The sequence below is a fragment of the Rattus norvegicus genome, chromosome 17 (genome assembly GCF_021556685.1).
Source record: "Rattus norvegicus strain SHRSP/BbbUtx chromosome 17, alternate assembly SHRSP_T2T, whole genome shotgun sequence".
In the NCBI taxonomy this organism is placed as follows: domain Eukaryota; kingdom Metazoa; phylum Chordata; class Mammalia; order Rodentia; family Muridae; genus Rattus; species Rattus norvegicus.
In genome coordinates, this window is record NC_141550.1 from 9581033 (window position 1) to 9594194 (window position 13162).

The following is a 13162-nucleotide window of genomic DNA, read 5'->3' on the forward strand; positions in this document are numbered from 1 at the left end:
TAGTGTTCTGATCTTCCTCACTTAGAGAATGGAACACTGAAAAACTCCGTCAGGATTGGGGCTTGTGTAGGAACTCACCTGTACCTATCATTACTGCATTTCATACAGCACTTCGTTGAAATATGTGCTATACTAGACAGAATTTTGGGAGGGGTGTGTATATTCCTTGATTGGCTGATGTATAGGTAGAACACAAACACCTTCCTTGGAGTGAACTAGACTCCTACATCTCATGGATTGGCGACAAAGAGGTAATGTCCTGTGGCTGGCAGTTTTGGTCACTCGTGTTATTTACAATATTAGAAAGGCTGTGGGGACTTCTTCCCCACAGAACAGATTTGAACTGCTTCTTGATGAATTTGGTCTTTTATATCTTGAGTATCTCGAGTCTACTGCCAGCTAACTTTTTTTTTTTTTTTTTTTTTTTTTTTTTTTTAATGGCAAGTATTGACTCGGAGACGAAGAGAGGCCAAGAAAAAAAGTGATGGTAGGACAGCTGCGCAGCCTGCCCTGGACATCAGCAGGTAAGTGGGCGCACTCCACTCACCTGTGTGACACACCAGTGCTTGGGCCGAGTGAGACCACTAGTGCCTGCCCCTGTATTTCTCTGGTTGTCCATCCTACCACCGTTGTTTGAAAGCCCAGACTTCTTTTTCTTACTGATAATTTCAATGTACACCACTCATCCTTTCCTTCTCAGTACATTAAAAGACAAGCCTGCTTCTGCATTGTTCTTAGGTTTACTTTGAATTTATAAATTAGTGTTTGGTGCTTTGGGGAAGCAGTGAGCATTTTGCAATGTCATAATATAGAAGTTGAGTTTCAGGAGGTTAAGCAACCTAGAGGACTTCCCTGGGATGTGGTGCAGCTTAACTAAGAGAGCACACTCTGAGGAGGAGCTCAGGTGTGGATGCTGCCTCTTGAAGGCAGAGCCATTCCCAACAGCACATCAGAATAGTGAGTTGTTAGGCAGAGATGTTTGTTTTCAGTTTTTATTCTTTATTAAAACTTTATTTTCATTAAGATATAATTACATACTTTCTTCCTCTCCTTCCTCCTTCCAATCCCTCCCATGTCCCCTTCTACTCCTCCAAATTATGTCCTTTCTTTGATTTTTATAGTTATGTATGTATGTATGCACACACATACATATACACACACAAACACACATACACACGTATGTATACAAATACAACCTGCCAGGTATGTTCAGTGTTACTTGTATGTGTGATTTCTGGGGTGACTGGTTAGGATAACTAGTTGGATAACTAGTTAGGGGACTTATCCCTGGGAGAGGCTAATTCTCAGTACTCATTACTTGGTTGACGTTCTCTGTCTAGGGGTGTGGTGCCCTGTGATCCCCTTCCTCCTAAGCACGTCTGTTGGTGTTGCATTGTATCAGTGTCATAGCTGGAGCTTTAGGAGACATTCTCACAGCAGACTTCTTCCTCTGTCTCAGAGTGTTTGTCCCCCCATCCCATGCTGTCTGCTGTAGCAGTTTTTGTCAGCATCTCTGTGCTCTTGGACAAGCTGTTCAGGTGGAGACACTAGCTTTCATTGTCTGCACTCGGCATCTGGTGAGATGTGTGTAGTGGCGCTGACAGGATTAGTTGTGTGGTGACCCCTGATGCCTGGCCCCACTCATCATTGCCCCGCCGTGTGGCGTAGCTTGTCTTCTCTCTTCTCCCTCACATCCCTTCAGGTACTGGGGCTGGAATCTGGGACCTTGTCTGTGCTAGGCAGCAGTTAACCCCAAACTCTGCCCTCAGCCCCTTTTCATTTTCATTTTTTTTTTCAAAATGTAAATTATACGTAACTAAGTCATGTAGCCAACAGTAACAAAGGCAAATTTGTCTAGAATTTAAATGTTCAGGTCTTCCTATATTGCTGTTGCCACTCATTTTTGGGTTAGTCCAAAGGTTTTAGAGCACGAATTCTAAATCATGACTAGGTTCAAACATACTTTATTAATCAACATAGCAAATATTATAGTCAGTACATTATTTTGCTGATGAAAAATGTTTATTTCTGTAGCATTAGACTTCATGCTTCAGGATTTGAGGAACTTTTAGAAAGTCTCTTTTCTCCCCTCCCACTCCTTATTGTGTGAGGTCAGCGGACGGTAGGAGTTGATTCTTCCACTGTATAGGTCATCGGACTCGGTGACATGCGTCTTTTACCATTGAGCCAGCTCACTGACTCCTGTATTTCTGTATTCTGCTGATTTATAGAACATTTTCCTCCAAAAAGATTGTCACAATGCTTAAAGAAATGGTGGTTGATTAGTGGGAGGTGAAGTAAATAAATAAAGCAGAAGTTTATAGTCTAGTTTAACTTTTGATGTTTTAGTTGGAAGTGTGTGGTCTGGTGTCCTAATGATGAATTCAGGCAATTCCCGTTGACCAGTGCTGGCTACAGGCATCACAGTTCTCAGTGCTGCGTTTCTTAATTTGCTGAGCCCAAATCTCAGACATGATGGCCTCACTGAATTCAGAAGCCGCAGTGGATCAGACCAACAGCAGACCAACAAACAGTGACCATGACCTGGTTTTGGTACAAGTTTGTCTTTGGGAAGGTCTTTGGAACGTCGTCTAGCCGTGGGACAGGTCATCACTGGTAGTCATGCACAACTGATGTTCCTTGCATGTCGCAGTCTTACTAAGAAATGGTTTATCTTCTAGAGTAAGAGGAATGACAGCTCAAACTTTAAATTTTTTTCTTGTTCAATCATGAACCTACCTGTCAACCCTTTTCACCTTTCCACTTTGGCTTCAAATGCTCCAACAGATTGCAAAGGCTCACACTGAGCTCTTTGGAAGCTTCTGAATCAAATGAGAATCAGCGTCAGTGAGTGCTCCTTCCCATGGGCAGGGCTCCTGGCTCCTTACCTCAGGGCTCCTGTGCCTTTGCACAGTGTCTTTATCCACTGTGGTGCTACACGCTCATTGTCAGTTCTGTGGCTGTTGCCAATTGCCTCGCCTGTTTCACTGCCTATTTTGCCAAAGAAGAACACTCCTCAAATTGGCTTTTGTTTCATATCATTTCTGTTTTGTAGAGTAAATATTAACAGCAAATATGTCATTAGTAAATACCCACATAATGTGAGAAATGTGCATTAAAATGATGTACAGCATGGCCTCGTTTATTTAAGAATGTATTCCAGTATGGAATCACAAATTCCAACAGTGCAGAAAAAAACTACTCCTGTACTAATCTAATAGTAAGAATTAATAACGCTTTTTGCATTAATTGATAAATTTGAAGATATACTAATCTACCTTTCCTCGTAAGTAGAGTTTTACTTGGATTCTTGCAGGCAGTTGAGTAGTTTGAAATGTTACTTCTGTTATTTTACTGTCCTTTAGAGAAATCTTCCATAGAGCTAATTTCTTGCCATAGTTACTGAGTAGTAATAGAAAAGGAAGTTTAAGATAACATGTTTCAGAAAGTTTAAGATGAAATTATCAGCTGTGAGTTCTGATATTAATTAGCTGTAAGGACCTTGGGGAGAATAATTCTTTCCTAATGGGGCTGAAGAATTAATTTAGAAATTATGTTGAAAGGTACTGACTGCAGAGAAAGTAGTTAATAAGCATTCTTCACCAACTCCCACAGCTCTGGTCTCATTGATACATCAAGAACATAACCTTTTCTTCCTCCAAATGATTGTGTTATAAAAAGATGAAAATAACTATATAATATGCAAAAGCATCTGGCAGAGCTACATGTTTTAGTGACTTTATAGCATTAAGGAGTTAGCATAGAGACAGACTTGACTTCCTAATCAAACAATTCATCCACTATGGCAAACTGTCGTTATTGATCTCATGCATTCAGTGCTCCCGTTCCTGTCAAAATTTTAACTTCTCTTTGAAAAAATGATTACACTTAATTTCAGAAGAGTTTGACAGACTGTCTTATGTCTGAGGAGCAATCGGCATTGTTTGGGACAGCGAGAAGAGCTGACTTCATTACCTTCTCACCACTGCAACAGCAGGGTCCAAGGAAACAAGCCAGGGAGAACTGCTCGTCACTCAGTCCTTGGCATAGGGTTCGTCTTTTTGGTGATCCCACTGAGTGAATCTGCATTGGTTGACAAGTCTCCTCTGCAGACATTTTTTAGATGAAAAAAGCTATTTTGAAATATTTTAAGAGCCTGGAGGCAAAAGCAAATTTTAAAATTGCCTCTCTCCCCTCCCCATCTTCTGATTACCCAGGAAGGAGAAGTGTTATCTGTGTAAGTCCCTGGTTCCACTTGGGGAGTATCAGTGTCATGTAGAGACCTGTCTCCAGCTTGCAAATGTTGACAGAGAAAATGGGACTGAAGGGATGAGGAGACCAAGAGTGTGTGCACCTGTGGAGGGGAAACCGAAGCAGCGACTGAGGAAGTCAAAGGTATGCAGTGTTGGAGGAAAAGCTCCAGGTCTGTTCTGGCTTTCTCCTCTCCTTCCTTCTTTCCTGTTTATCTTCTTTTTGCTTGTAAAGGTTAGGTGAAGTGTGTGTGTGTGTGTGTGTGTGTGTGTGTGTGTGTGTGTGTGTGTGTGTACGCGCACATATATGTTTGTGCACTATATATGGAGGCCAAAGGTTAGACTTGGGTGTTAGTCCTTGGGGTCTCTCACTGGACTTTGGGCTTTTGTAGATTAAGGACACTGCTTGGAATGTCTCCCTCAGATCAAGACGACACCAGTTATTAATTGCTGTGCTTTTTGCGCTACATGCAAAGTTTTCTCCTTTTATAAAAACATAATGGTTTAATTATGGAAAGCATAACTTTTTTTTTTTAAAGATTTATTTATTTATTATATATAAGTACACTGTAGCTGTCTTCAGATACACCAGAAGAGGGCATCAGATCTCTTTACAGATGGTTGTGAGCCACCATGTGGTTGCTGGGAATTGAACTCATGACCTCTGGAAGAGCAGTCGGGCGCTCTTAACCGCTGAGCCATCTCTCCAGCCCCGGAAAGCATAACTTTTAATATTATCTTCCTATCCAAGTCCCTATGCACATGTCAGGCTCCCACTTACATTGGAGACAGAGTCTCACTGAACCTGGGGCTCACTGAGCAGCTAGATGCAGTAGCCAGTCAGCCCTCATGCCAGGGCTATGGCTGCTTGGAATCAGGCCAGCTTTTCCACATTTGTTTTGGGATCCAAACTCAGGTCTTTTGTTTTGCACAGCAGTCACTTTTGTGACATCCTCACCCCAAATTACTATATCTTTTTGGTTGTATTCTGTGAGAATGTTTGATTTTAAAAATTACTACTTGAGTTGCTGATGTGAGTAGCCTAAAGTATTAGTAGTGAATTTTGGTTTGGGATTAAGACAGAAATTTCCAGCAATTTCTGAAATGTCCATAAACATATACCTGCCAATTTGTAATATATATTTATGTGAAGCAGTGTTCTCAGCAGTGCTGATAATAAAATAAAAGTATCAGTCAACTCTGAGAAAGATGTTCTGCATTTTGTACTGTCAAATATTCAGGCAGAATTTAATTCGTATATAAAAATAAACAAGTATGGGCTGGAAGTTGGCTTCAGAGGTAGAATGATTGCCCAGTATGAATGAAGACCTTGCACCAAATAACACTGAGCATGGTGCTGCACACTTACAGTTCTAGCACTTGGGAGGTAGAGGCAGGAGGATCAGGAGTTCAATCATTTCCAGCTATATAACAAGTTCAAGGTCAACTTGGGTTATAAGAGACCCTATCTCAAAAACCAAAATAATAAAAGTAAATCACACCATAAACACATCTATTTCATTATTATGCACATTTACTTTTATCTTTAGTAAATAGAAAATTATATATTTCAAAGAATTGTTTTTTTTAAAAGATTTATTTATTATATATGAGTACACTGTCACTGTCCTCAGACACACCAGAAGAGGGCATCGGATCCCATTACAGATGGTTGTGAGCCACCATGTGGTTGCTGGGAATTGAACTCAGGACCTCTGGAAGAGCAGTCAGTACTCTTAACCACTGAGCCATCTCTTCAGCCCAAGAATTGTTTTAAAATAATTTTTATTGGGGTTGGGGATTTGGCTCAGTGGTAGAGCGCTTGCCTAGCAAGCACAAGGTCCTGGGTTCGGTCCCCAGCTCCGAAAAAACAAAACAAAACAAAAATTTTTATTATAATTTTTTTTCTTTGGTTTTTTTTTTTTCGGAGCTGGGGACCGAACCCAGGGCCTTGCGCTTCCTAGGTAAGCTCTCTACCACTGAGCTAAATCCCCAGCCCCTTATAATTTTTTATCAATAAATATTTGATCTGTTTTATTGGATATATATATACATATATATGTATACACACACACACACACACACACACACACACACACACACACACACCTATATACCCAAGGTCATGTAAAGGTTTCTCAGGCGAAAAGGGGCCCCATTTGGAATGAGAAGCCCTGCTGGATAGGGTAAATCTCTGGGTTTATTGTAGACTTCTGAAGCATTACTGTTAGCTGGGTGTGATTGAGTGTGTCTGTAATCCTGCCACTAATGAGGGTCACAAGCCTGAGGCCATCCTGGTCTACATAGGCAATTGTAAGTCCCACCTCCACATCTATTACCTGCTCCTCAACCTGAAAAAAAGAACTATTATTATTAATTATCATATATACGGTCACTTAACCATTATCTTTTTATTAAACATTTAGGGTTTTTTCCCAGTTTGTCTATATTTAAAGACTGTTTAAACAGTCTAAAGCCTGTCATAGCAAGTTCCCATGTCCCAGCACTCAGGTACTATGAGAGTTCAAAGGCCAGTCCTGGGTCCATAGTGAGTTTTAGACAGTGATCTATGTAGTGTACCCTATCTTAACACAGAAGCTACAACAATAACCCCAATAAAACAATAAAAATGAAACAATGGCAATAATCTAAAAGCCAGGGTGGGTGGGTACCGTTAATTCTGAGCTGCCAGTTATTTCCTGCAGTAGAACCCAACATTTCAACATCTTTTGAAATATTACATCTAATTGCTTTTCAGAAAGTGTAGGGAATCTATGTCCCCACTGCTGGGAACCCTTGTGAAATAACTTGTGAATCCCTTCTGTTTCTGGGTTTTAGAAACTACAAGGCATGACTCCTGGTCTGTGGGAAAATGGATCTAAGTGCTTTCTGGGCCTTGTGATGAGATGAGGAAGAGCAAGCCTTGGTTTCCTGACTGAGATAAAGCAGTTACAGTGTGCGCAAGAGCTCTTAGCATTCTAACCACTCACACAGAGGGCAGAGACCGACCATTCTCCACCACGCCCACCATGGCAGAGGGAGCTGCGTCCTGAGCCAGATGCCTTACGTTTCACTTTATGCACATGAGTGTCTGTTCGCGTGTGTGTCTGTGGACCACGTGTGTGCCTGGTACCACCGAGGTCAGAGGAGAGGGTCGCGTTCCCTAGATTAGGTTTCAGAAGGTTGTGAGCTGCTGTGTGGGGGCAGGGAATCAAACCTGTGTCCTCTGGGAGAGGAGAAGCACGTACTCTTAATCATTTGAGAATCAGGGACTCTTTAGCTCCCTGAATGAGGTGATTTTAGAGTTGAATTTCATAGGCGAGTGCCAATACGTCAAAGAGCCAATTTATCTCTTTAAGAAATTGTTTTTAATTTTATTTTATGTGTATGATTGTTTTGCACACATGTACATCTCTCTGTGTACCACATGTGTACTTAATGTCCACGGAGTTTGAAAGAGGAGTTACAGACAATTAACAGTGAGTCACAGTGTGGGTGCTGGGGTTTGAACCTGGGTCCTGTGGAAGAGCAGCGCCAGTTTGTTTATCTCGGCATTGCTGCCTGTAGCAGGTGCCTGGAAACTGATGTCTGTTTTTGCTTTTAAAAAATCTCTTCAAATTTAACATAGAGCAAAAGCTATTCTTTTTTTTAAGATTTTCTTTTATTAATTTTAGTTATGTGTATGTATGAATGTGTCTGTGTGAGGATATGTGCACATGAATGGAGTGTCCTAGAAGGCCAGAGCCGAGACCTGAGATCCCCTGGGACCAGAATTACAGTCAGTTGTGAGCCACCATGTGGGTGTTGGAAATTGATCTCCAATCCTCTGGAACCACTTAACCACTGAGCCATCCCTCCAGCCCAGAGGCTCTTTAATGTAATTTGTGAACTGATTTGATTTGATGCTGAAACCATCCTTGAGTTTCTTTCTTTCTATTTCTCTTTTTTTCTGCTTGCTTGCTTTCTTTCTTTCCTTTCTTATAGGGTCTCCCTGTGTAGCCTTGACTGGCCCAGAACTTCCTCTGTAGGCCAGGCTGGTCTCGAACTCCGAGATCCACCTCCCTCCCTCTGTGGTTAAAGATGTGCACTACTACACCTGCAGAGTTCCTCGTATGGTGCTGTATTCTCTTCAGTACAGCTTGCTGTGTGTCTCATCTACTCTCAAATATTATAAAGCAAAGGACTAAGCTTGTCCCAGCTGTGCCACCATACTCTTCTGGGAAATTTTTGATCTGGGCTAAGTCAGTTGTGTTTTAAATCTTTCCATGAAGTAATCCTTCTGTCTGTTTTTCTCTATCACAGGAAAAAGGTCATAGTCAAGGCCGACTTCTCAGTCTCTTGGAGCAGTCTGAGCACAGGACCACAGGTGAAGAATCCAAGGCCAGGTCTCAGGGTGTCTGTCTAGGCTATCCAGTGGGACAGCAGCTGCTGGCCTTCAGCTCATCGTTGGGGATATATGAGAGAATTTTTGGAGCCAGTCAGCCAGCCTTTGAGATTGAATCTAGGTTGTCTCTTTTCAAGGACAGATGGAGAGATACCCTGTCTTACTGTGTTTAATGTAATGCTTTACAAAGTCTAGAGTCAGGACTGCCTGTTAATCTGGGGAGTGGTTCCAAACTGCAAAAACTAACACATGCCAGAAAGCAGGACTTCTAAAGAAGCAGTCGTGGGAAAGCAGACATGCAGACATTACTGCCTGTGAGTGTTTGTAAGTCGTCGTATGTTACCTTTAGCTCAGTGTCCTAATTCACACTCCCGAGCAATTGTAGGAAGTAATTCTATGTTAGAATTCTAAAACTCCTCGCTGTGTGCCTAGAGTATGTAGGGAAATTTAGCGTAGATTCATAACGAGCACTGGCAGTGGTGACTTTGGAGATTACGAGTTGTGTCTGGAAAACACCTAGTGCACCCCTGGCTTCTGATGGATGCGATGCTTCTGCTACTGTTGTTCCTAGCACTGCTGTTGTTAAGATTTACAAATGCAGTGGAGCAGGAACCTTTGCTTACTGTCTGGTTGTAATAGTTCATCTCCACAAACAGTCTGTTTGCCTTGTGATGACTTAAAAAAAAGCCTCCATCCAGCTTCTCTAGATGGCCAGGTTGTGAATCTCTCAGGTAGCAGGTCTCTCCTGGCAGCGCTATGGCCTGAGTCTAGAGCTGAGGTAGATTCAGTCAGAGAGGATGCATTCCCGAGTGGTCAGCTGCAGCTGAGCTGTTGGATGCTAATGCTCCATTCCATTGGTGAGGATCGGAGGGCTGAGCAACTTGAATAGACCTGATGAAAAGTGGAGGCGCCAGACGGGAGACGCCCTGACTGCTAACGTTAGTACCTTTGTTATCTCTCCAGGTGTAGAGAGAACCCCCAAGTGTTCCGAAGCAGGAGCCTTCAGGTAAGCTGAGGTGTGCACTGAAGCACGGCCTCACAGCTCTGCCAGGGGACCCTGTTGACGGACTCCGTACAGTGACCGTCAGCTGCACAAAGAGGGACCACTGTGGAAGTAGTGGAGCTCTTGACCCTAATGCTCCTGCTGACCCTGGACTGCGGATCGCTTGGACAGCTGTACTGATGTTAAAATTAGCAGAGCTGTGTGTTACTTCTTTCCCTTTCCACTGCAGCCAAACCCAAATTCTAGCAGGTTTGGGGCGGTTTGGAATTTGGATTTGACTCGTCTCCCCATGTCTCCATGGCTTTAGGGTCCATGACTTTACTCAGTATCCTCATCTGTAAAAGCAGGATGGTAGTACTTAAATGGCTAGAGCCTTTCAGAAGTTAGTTGTACTAGGTTTAAGTCCTACTACAGTATGTACCAGCCCACTACAGTGTGTAACAGCCCACTACAGTGTATAACAGCCCACTACAGTGTGTACCAGCCCACTACAGTGTATAACAGCCCACTACAGTGTGTACCAGCCCACTACAGTGTGTACCAGCCCACTACAGTGTATAACAGCCCACTACAGTGTGTAACAGCCCACTACAGTGTATAACAGCCCACTACAGTGTGTACCAGCCCACTACAGTGTATAACAGCCCACTACAGTGTGTACCAGCCCACTACAGTGTATAACAGCCCACTACAGTGTGTAACAGCCCACTACAGTGTGTACCAGCCCACTACAGTGTATAACAGCCCACTACAGTGTGTAACAGCCCACTACAGTGTATAACAGCCCACTACAGTGTGTACCAGCCCACTACAGTGTATAACAGCCCACTACAGTGTGTACCAGCCCACTACAGTGTATAACAGCCCACTACAGTGTGTACCAGCCCACTACAGTGTGTACCAGCCCACTACAGTGTGTACCAGCCCACTACAGTGTGTAACAGCCCACACTTGATGCTTAGTGGGTTAATAGCCAACTTAATCCTAGTACCCATGAGGCAGAGGGAGACTGATCTCTGGGTCCACATATTGAGAGCTGGTTTATTTAAATAAAGGCTGGAAGCTGGAGAGATGGCTCAGTGGTTAAGAGCACTGGTTACTCTAGAGGACCCAGGAAAAATTCCCAGCATCCATAGAGAGAGTGCACACACACGCACACACACACACACAAACGAGATATGTATCACTTGAATTCACTATGTATCACTATAGTGAATATATATCAATATATATTTTTTCTTTCTGTCCAGGATGCCCTCACCAGATGTGGAAGAGGCTGGCTGCAGCAGAGAGAGGCAGAGTTCGCTCTCAAAGCTCAACTTAAATGAGTCTCCCATCAAGTCTTTTGTTCCTGTTTCAGAAGCTACAAATTGCTTAGTGGACTTTAAAGGCCAATTTGCTTTCCGGTCACAAACCAAATCAGGCAGAGGAAGGAGGAGAAAATCTTGAATTTCTTGAGACTGGAGGATGACCAGAATGATTGTTGTTGGATTGGTCATGTTCATTAATTATTGTGGTCTCCAGTTTGCTGTGAGAGTTCTGACCCTGTTGTTTTCACCACCAGCGTCTGTTCAGCACCCTGATTTTTATGTTTTATAAGATCTCTTCAGACAACTGTGAATAGTATTCTGTTTTACAACAGTCTGTTTGAATTTGCTTATAGTTAAAATTTAAATATATTTATCTTTGTATGAAATCTTTTTTCAATAGATGGAAGTGTTTCTTTTTATTTCTGTTGTAAGCTTTGGGGTGGGGATATTTCAGTTTAGAGTAGTTTTTCACTCATAAGCTATGTGTTCCTGAATGAATTTCATTGCTAATCTTTGACATACTACTCACATTCATTTAAATTACACAGCACGATTCTGAACATTGAACCTGACATCATTTTGGCTGTGCCAAATGTATTTAATTCTACTACTAACTGTTATCCCTTTCATTCGGTGACCTAAGAATTCGCAGCTAGGGCCTATGACCTTATAGAAGGGAGACTTGCCACTTTTCCCCTGGAATTTTTTTTTTTCTTTTTTTTCGGAGCTGGGGACCGAACCCAGGGCCTTGTGTTTGCTAGGCAAGCGCTCTACCACTGAGCTAAATCCCCAACCCCTCCCCTGGAATTTTTAAGTGAACACTGTTGTATTAATGTCTGTGCTTTTTTTCTCCTTCAAAATAGAGTTACCAGTGGGAGTCCGAGGCACAGTTATCTATTTAAACCAGAATTGTTTCTTTTGCTGCCAAAGGTCATGTGACAGCAGCAATTTCTGTTTTGATGGTAATGCTAGAGCAGTTCCCGTTCTCTGCTGTGTTGTCTGTTCCTGGGCAGTATAGTGATGTGCATTATCCTAGTGCTCGGTGACTCCAAAGTGAGAGACTCAAATGGCAGAAGAATTACCCAGAGCACAGTCAAGCAAGGCTGCAGAAGAACCAGCTTTGGCTCCAGTTCCTGGGCAGCTTAATGAAAGGGACTGGTGTTGGCCAGCGCAGAACCTTAGACCAGGATAGATTATTAATGAAAGAGACTGGTGTTGGCCAGCGCAGGACCTTAGACCAGGGTAGATTAGTAGACAACGCAGATGCCTGGCTTCTGATTTGTCAGATCTAAAGCTGTCTTTTATTTTAAAGTAAAGTGAGATGTGTACACTGGGAAGTTCAGATCGCTGGACTGGAGACCCTGTACAGACATTAAGGCACTTAGCACGCAAACTCTTGATTCTAGTTAAATCGGAAAATCTCTGTTCCCACCACAGTAATATTTTGTTCTTGATTCACGTTGACACCAGTATCACACGTATAAATAATATTTCTTAATTTTTGATCAATCACTGTAGTCCAGCCAATAGATGTATTATCATTTGATCCTCATAGAAACTCATCATAACCAGCTTTCAGATGAGGAAACGGCTCAAGAGGAACAAGTAAAAGCCCTCTCTGTCCGTGGCAGTGAGACCACAGTTACGGACTCTCCATTTCTAAGGAAGATGTTGTACTTTTCTGACATCAGCATTGTTTTGTTTTCCCTTCTAAGGGAAAGTGTGCCATATATATATGTATATATCCATCCATCCATCCATTCATCCGTAGAATTCACTCATATCTCATTAGGTGCTCATTTAGGAGGGAGATCTCTATAAATGGTATAATTCGTGTTCCTATATGGTGTAGTCAAGGGAAAGAACTGCTTCTAAAAGTGGATTAGCTTAAAATCGAGCAGGCTGTAGAGAATGTGGGCCGTTGGCTAAAGATGTGGAATAACTAAACTAGGAATTCTCAGCCTACGTGGGACTCACGGAAAGAAAAGTCCCCAGATGCCCACAGCTGCCTTCAGGGCTGCCTGTTTACACAGTTGTCTCAGTTAGAGTTGCCATTGCTGTGAAGAGACACCATGGCCGTGGCAGCTCTTGTAAAGGACAACCTTTAATTGGGGCTGGCTTACAGGTTCAGAGGTTCAGTCCAGTATCATCAAGGTAGGAACATGGCAGTGTCCAGGCAGGCATGGCGCTGGAGGAGCTGAGAGTTGTACGTCTG

The 13162-nt window shown here is 42.6% G+C and overlaps 1 protein-coding gene across 13 annotated transcripts in view; it reads left to right on the forward strand.

Moving 5' to 3' along the window:
- Uimc1 (ubiquitin interaction motif containing 1) overlaps positions 1–11333 on the forward strand; it is a 69127-nt gene extending 57794 nt beyond the window's left edge. For all 13 annotated transcript variants that reach the window (XM_087589986.1, XM_087589997.1, XM_087589992.1 and 10 more), the window contains 5 exons: positions 446–524; positions 4218–4395; positions 8553–8616; positions 9598–9640; positions 10888–11333. In XM_087589986.1, coding sequence (XP_087446112.1) covers positions 446–524; positions 4218–4395; positions 8553–8616; positions 9598–9640; positions 10888–11086 — 563 coding nt within the window. In that variant the 3' untranslated portion in view covers positions 11087–11333. The remainder of the gene's footprint in view (positions 1–445; positions 525–4217; positions 4396–8552; positions 8617–9597; positions 9641–10887) is intronic.
- The last annotated feature ends 1829 nt before the right edge of the window (positions 11334–13162 follow it).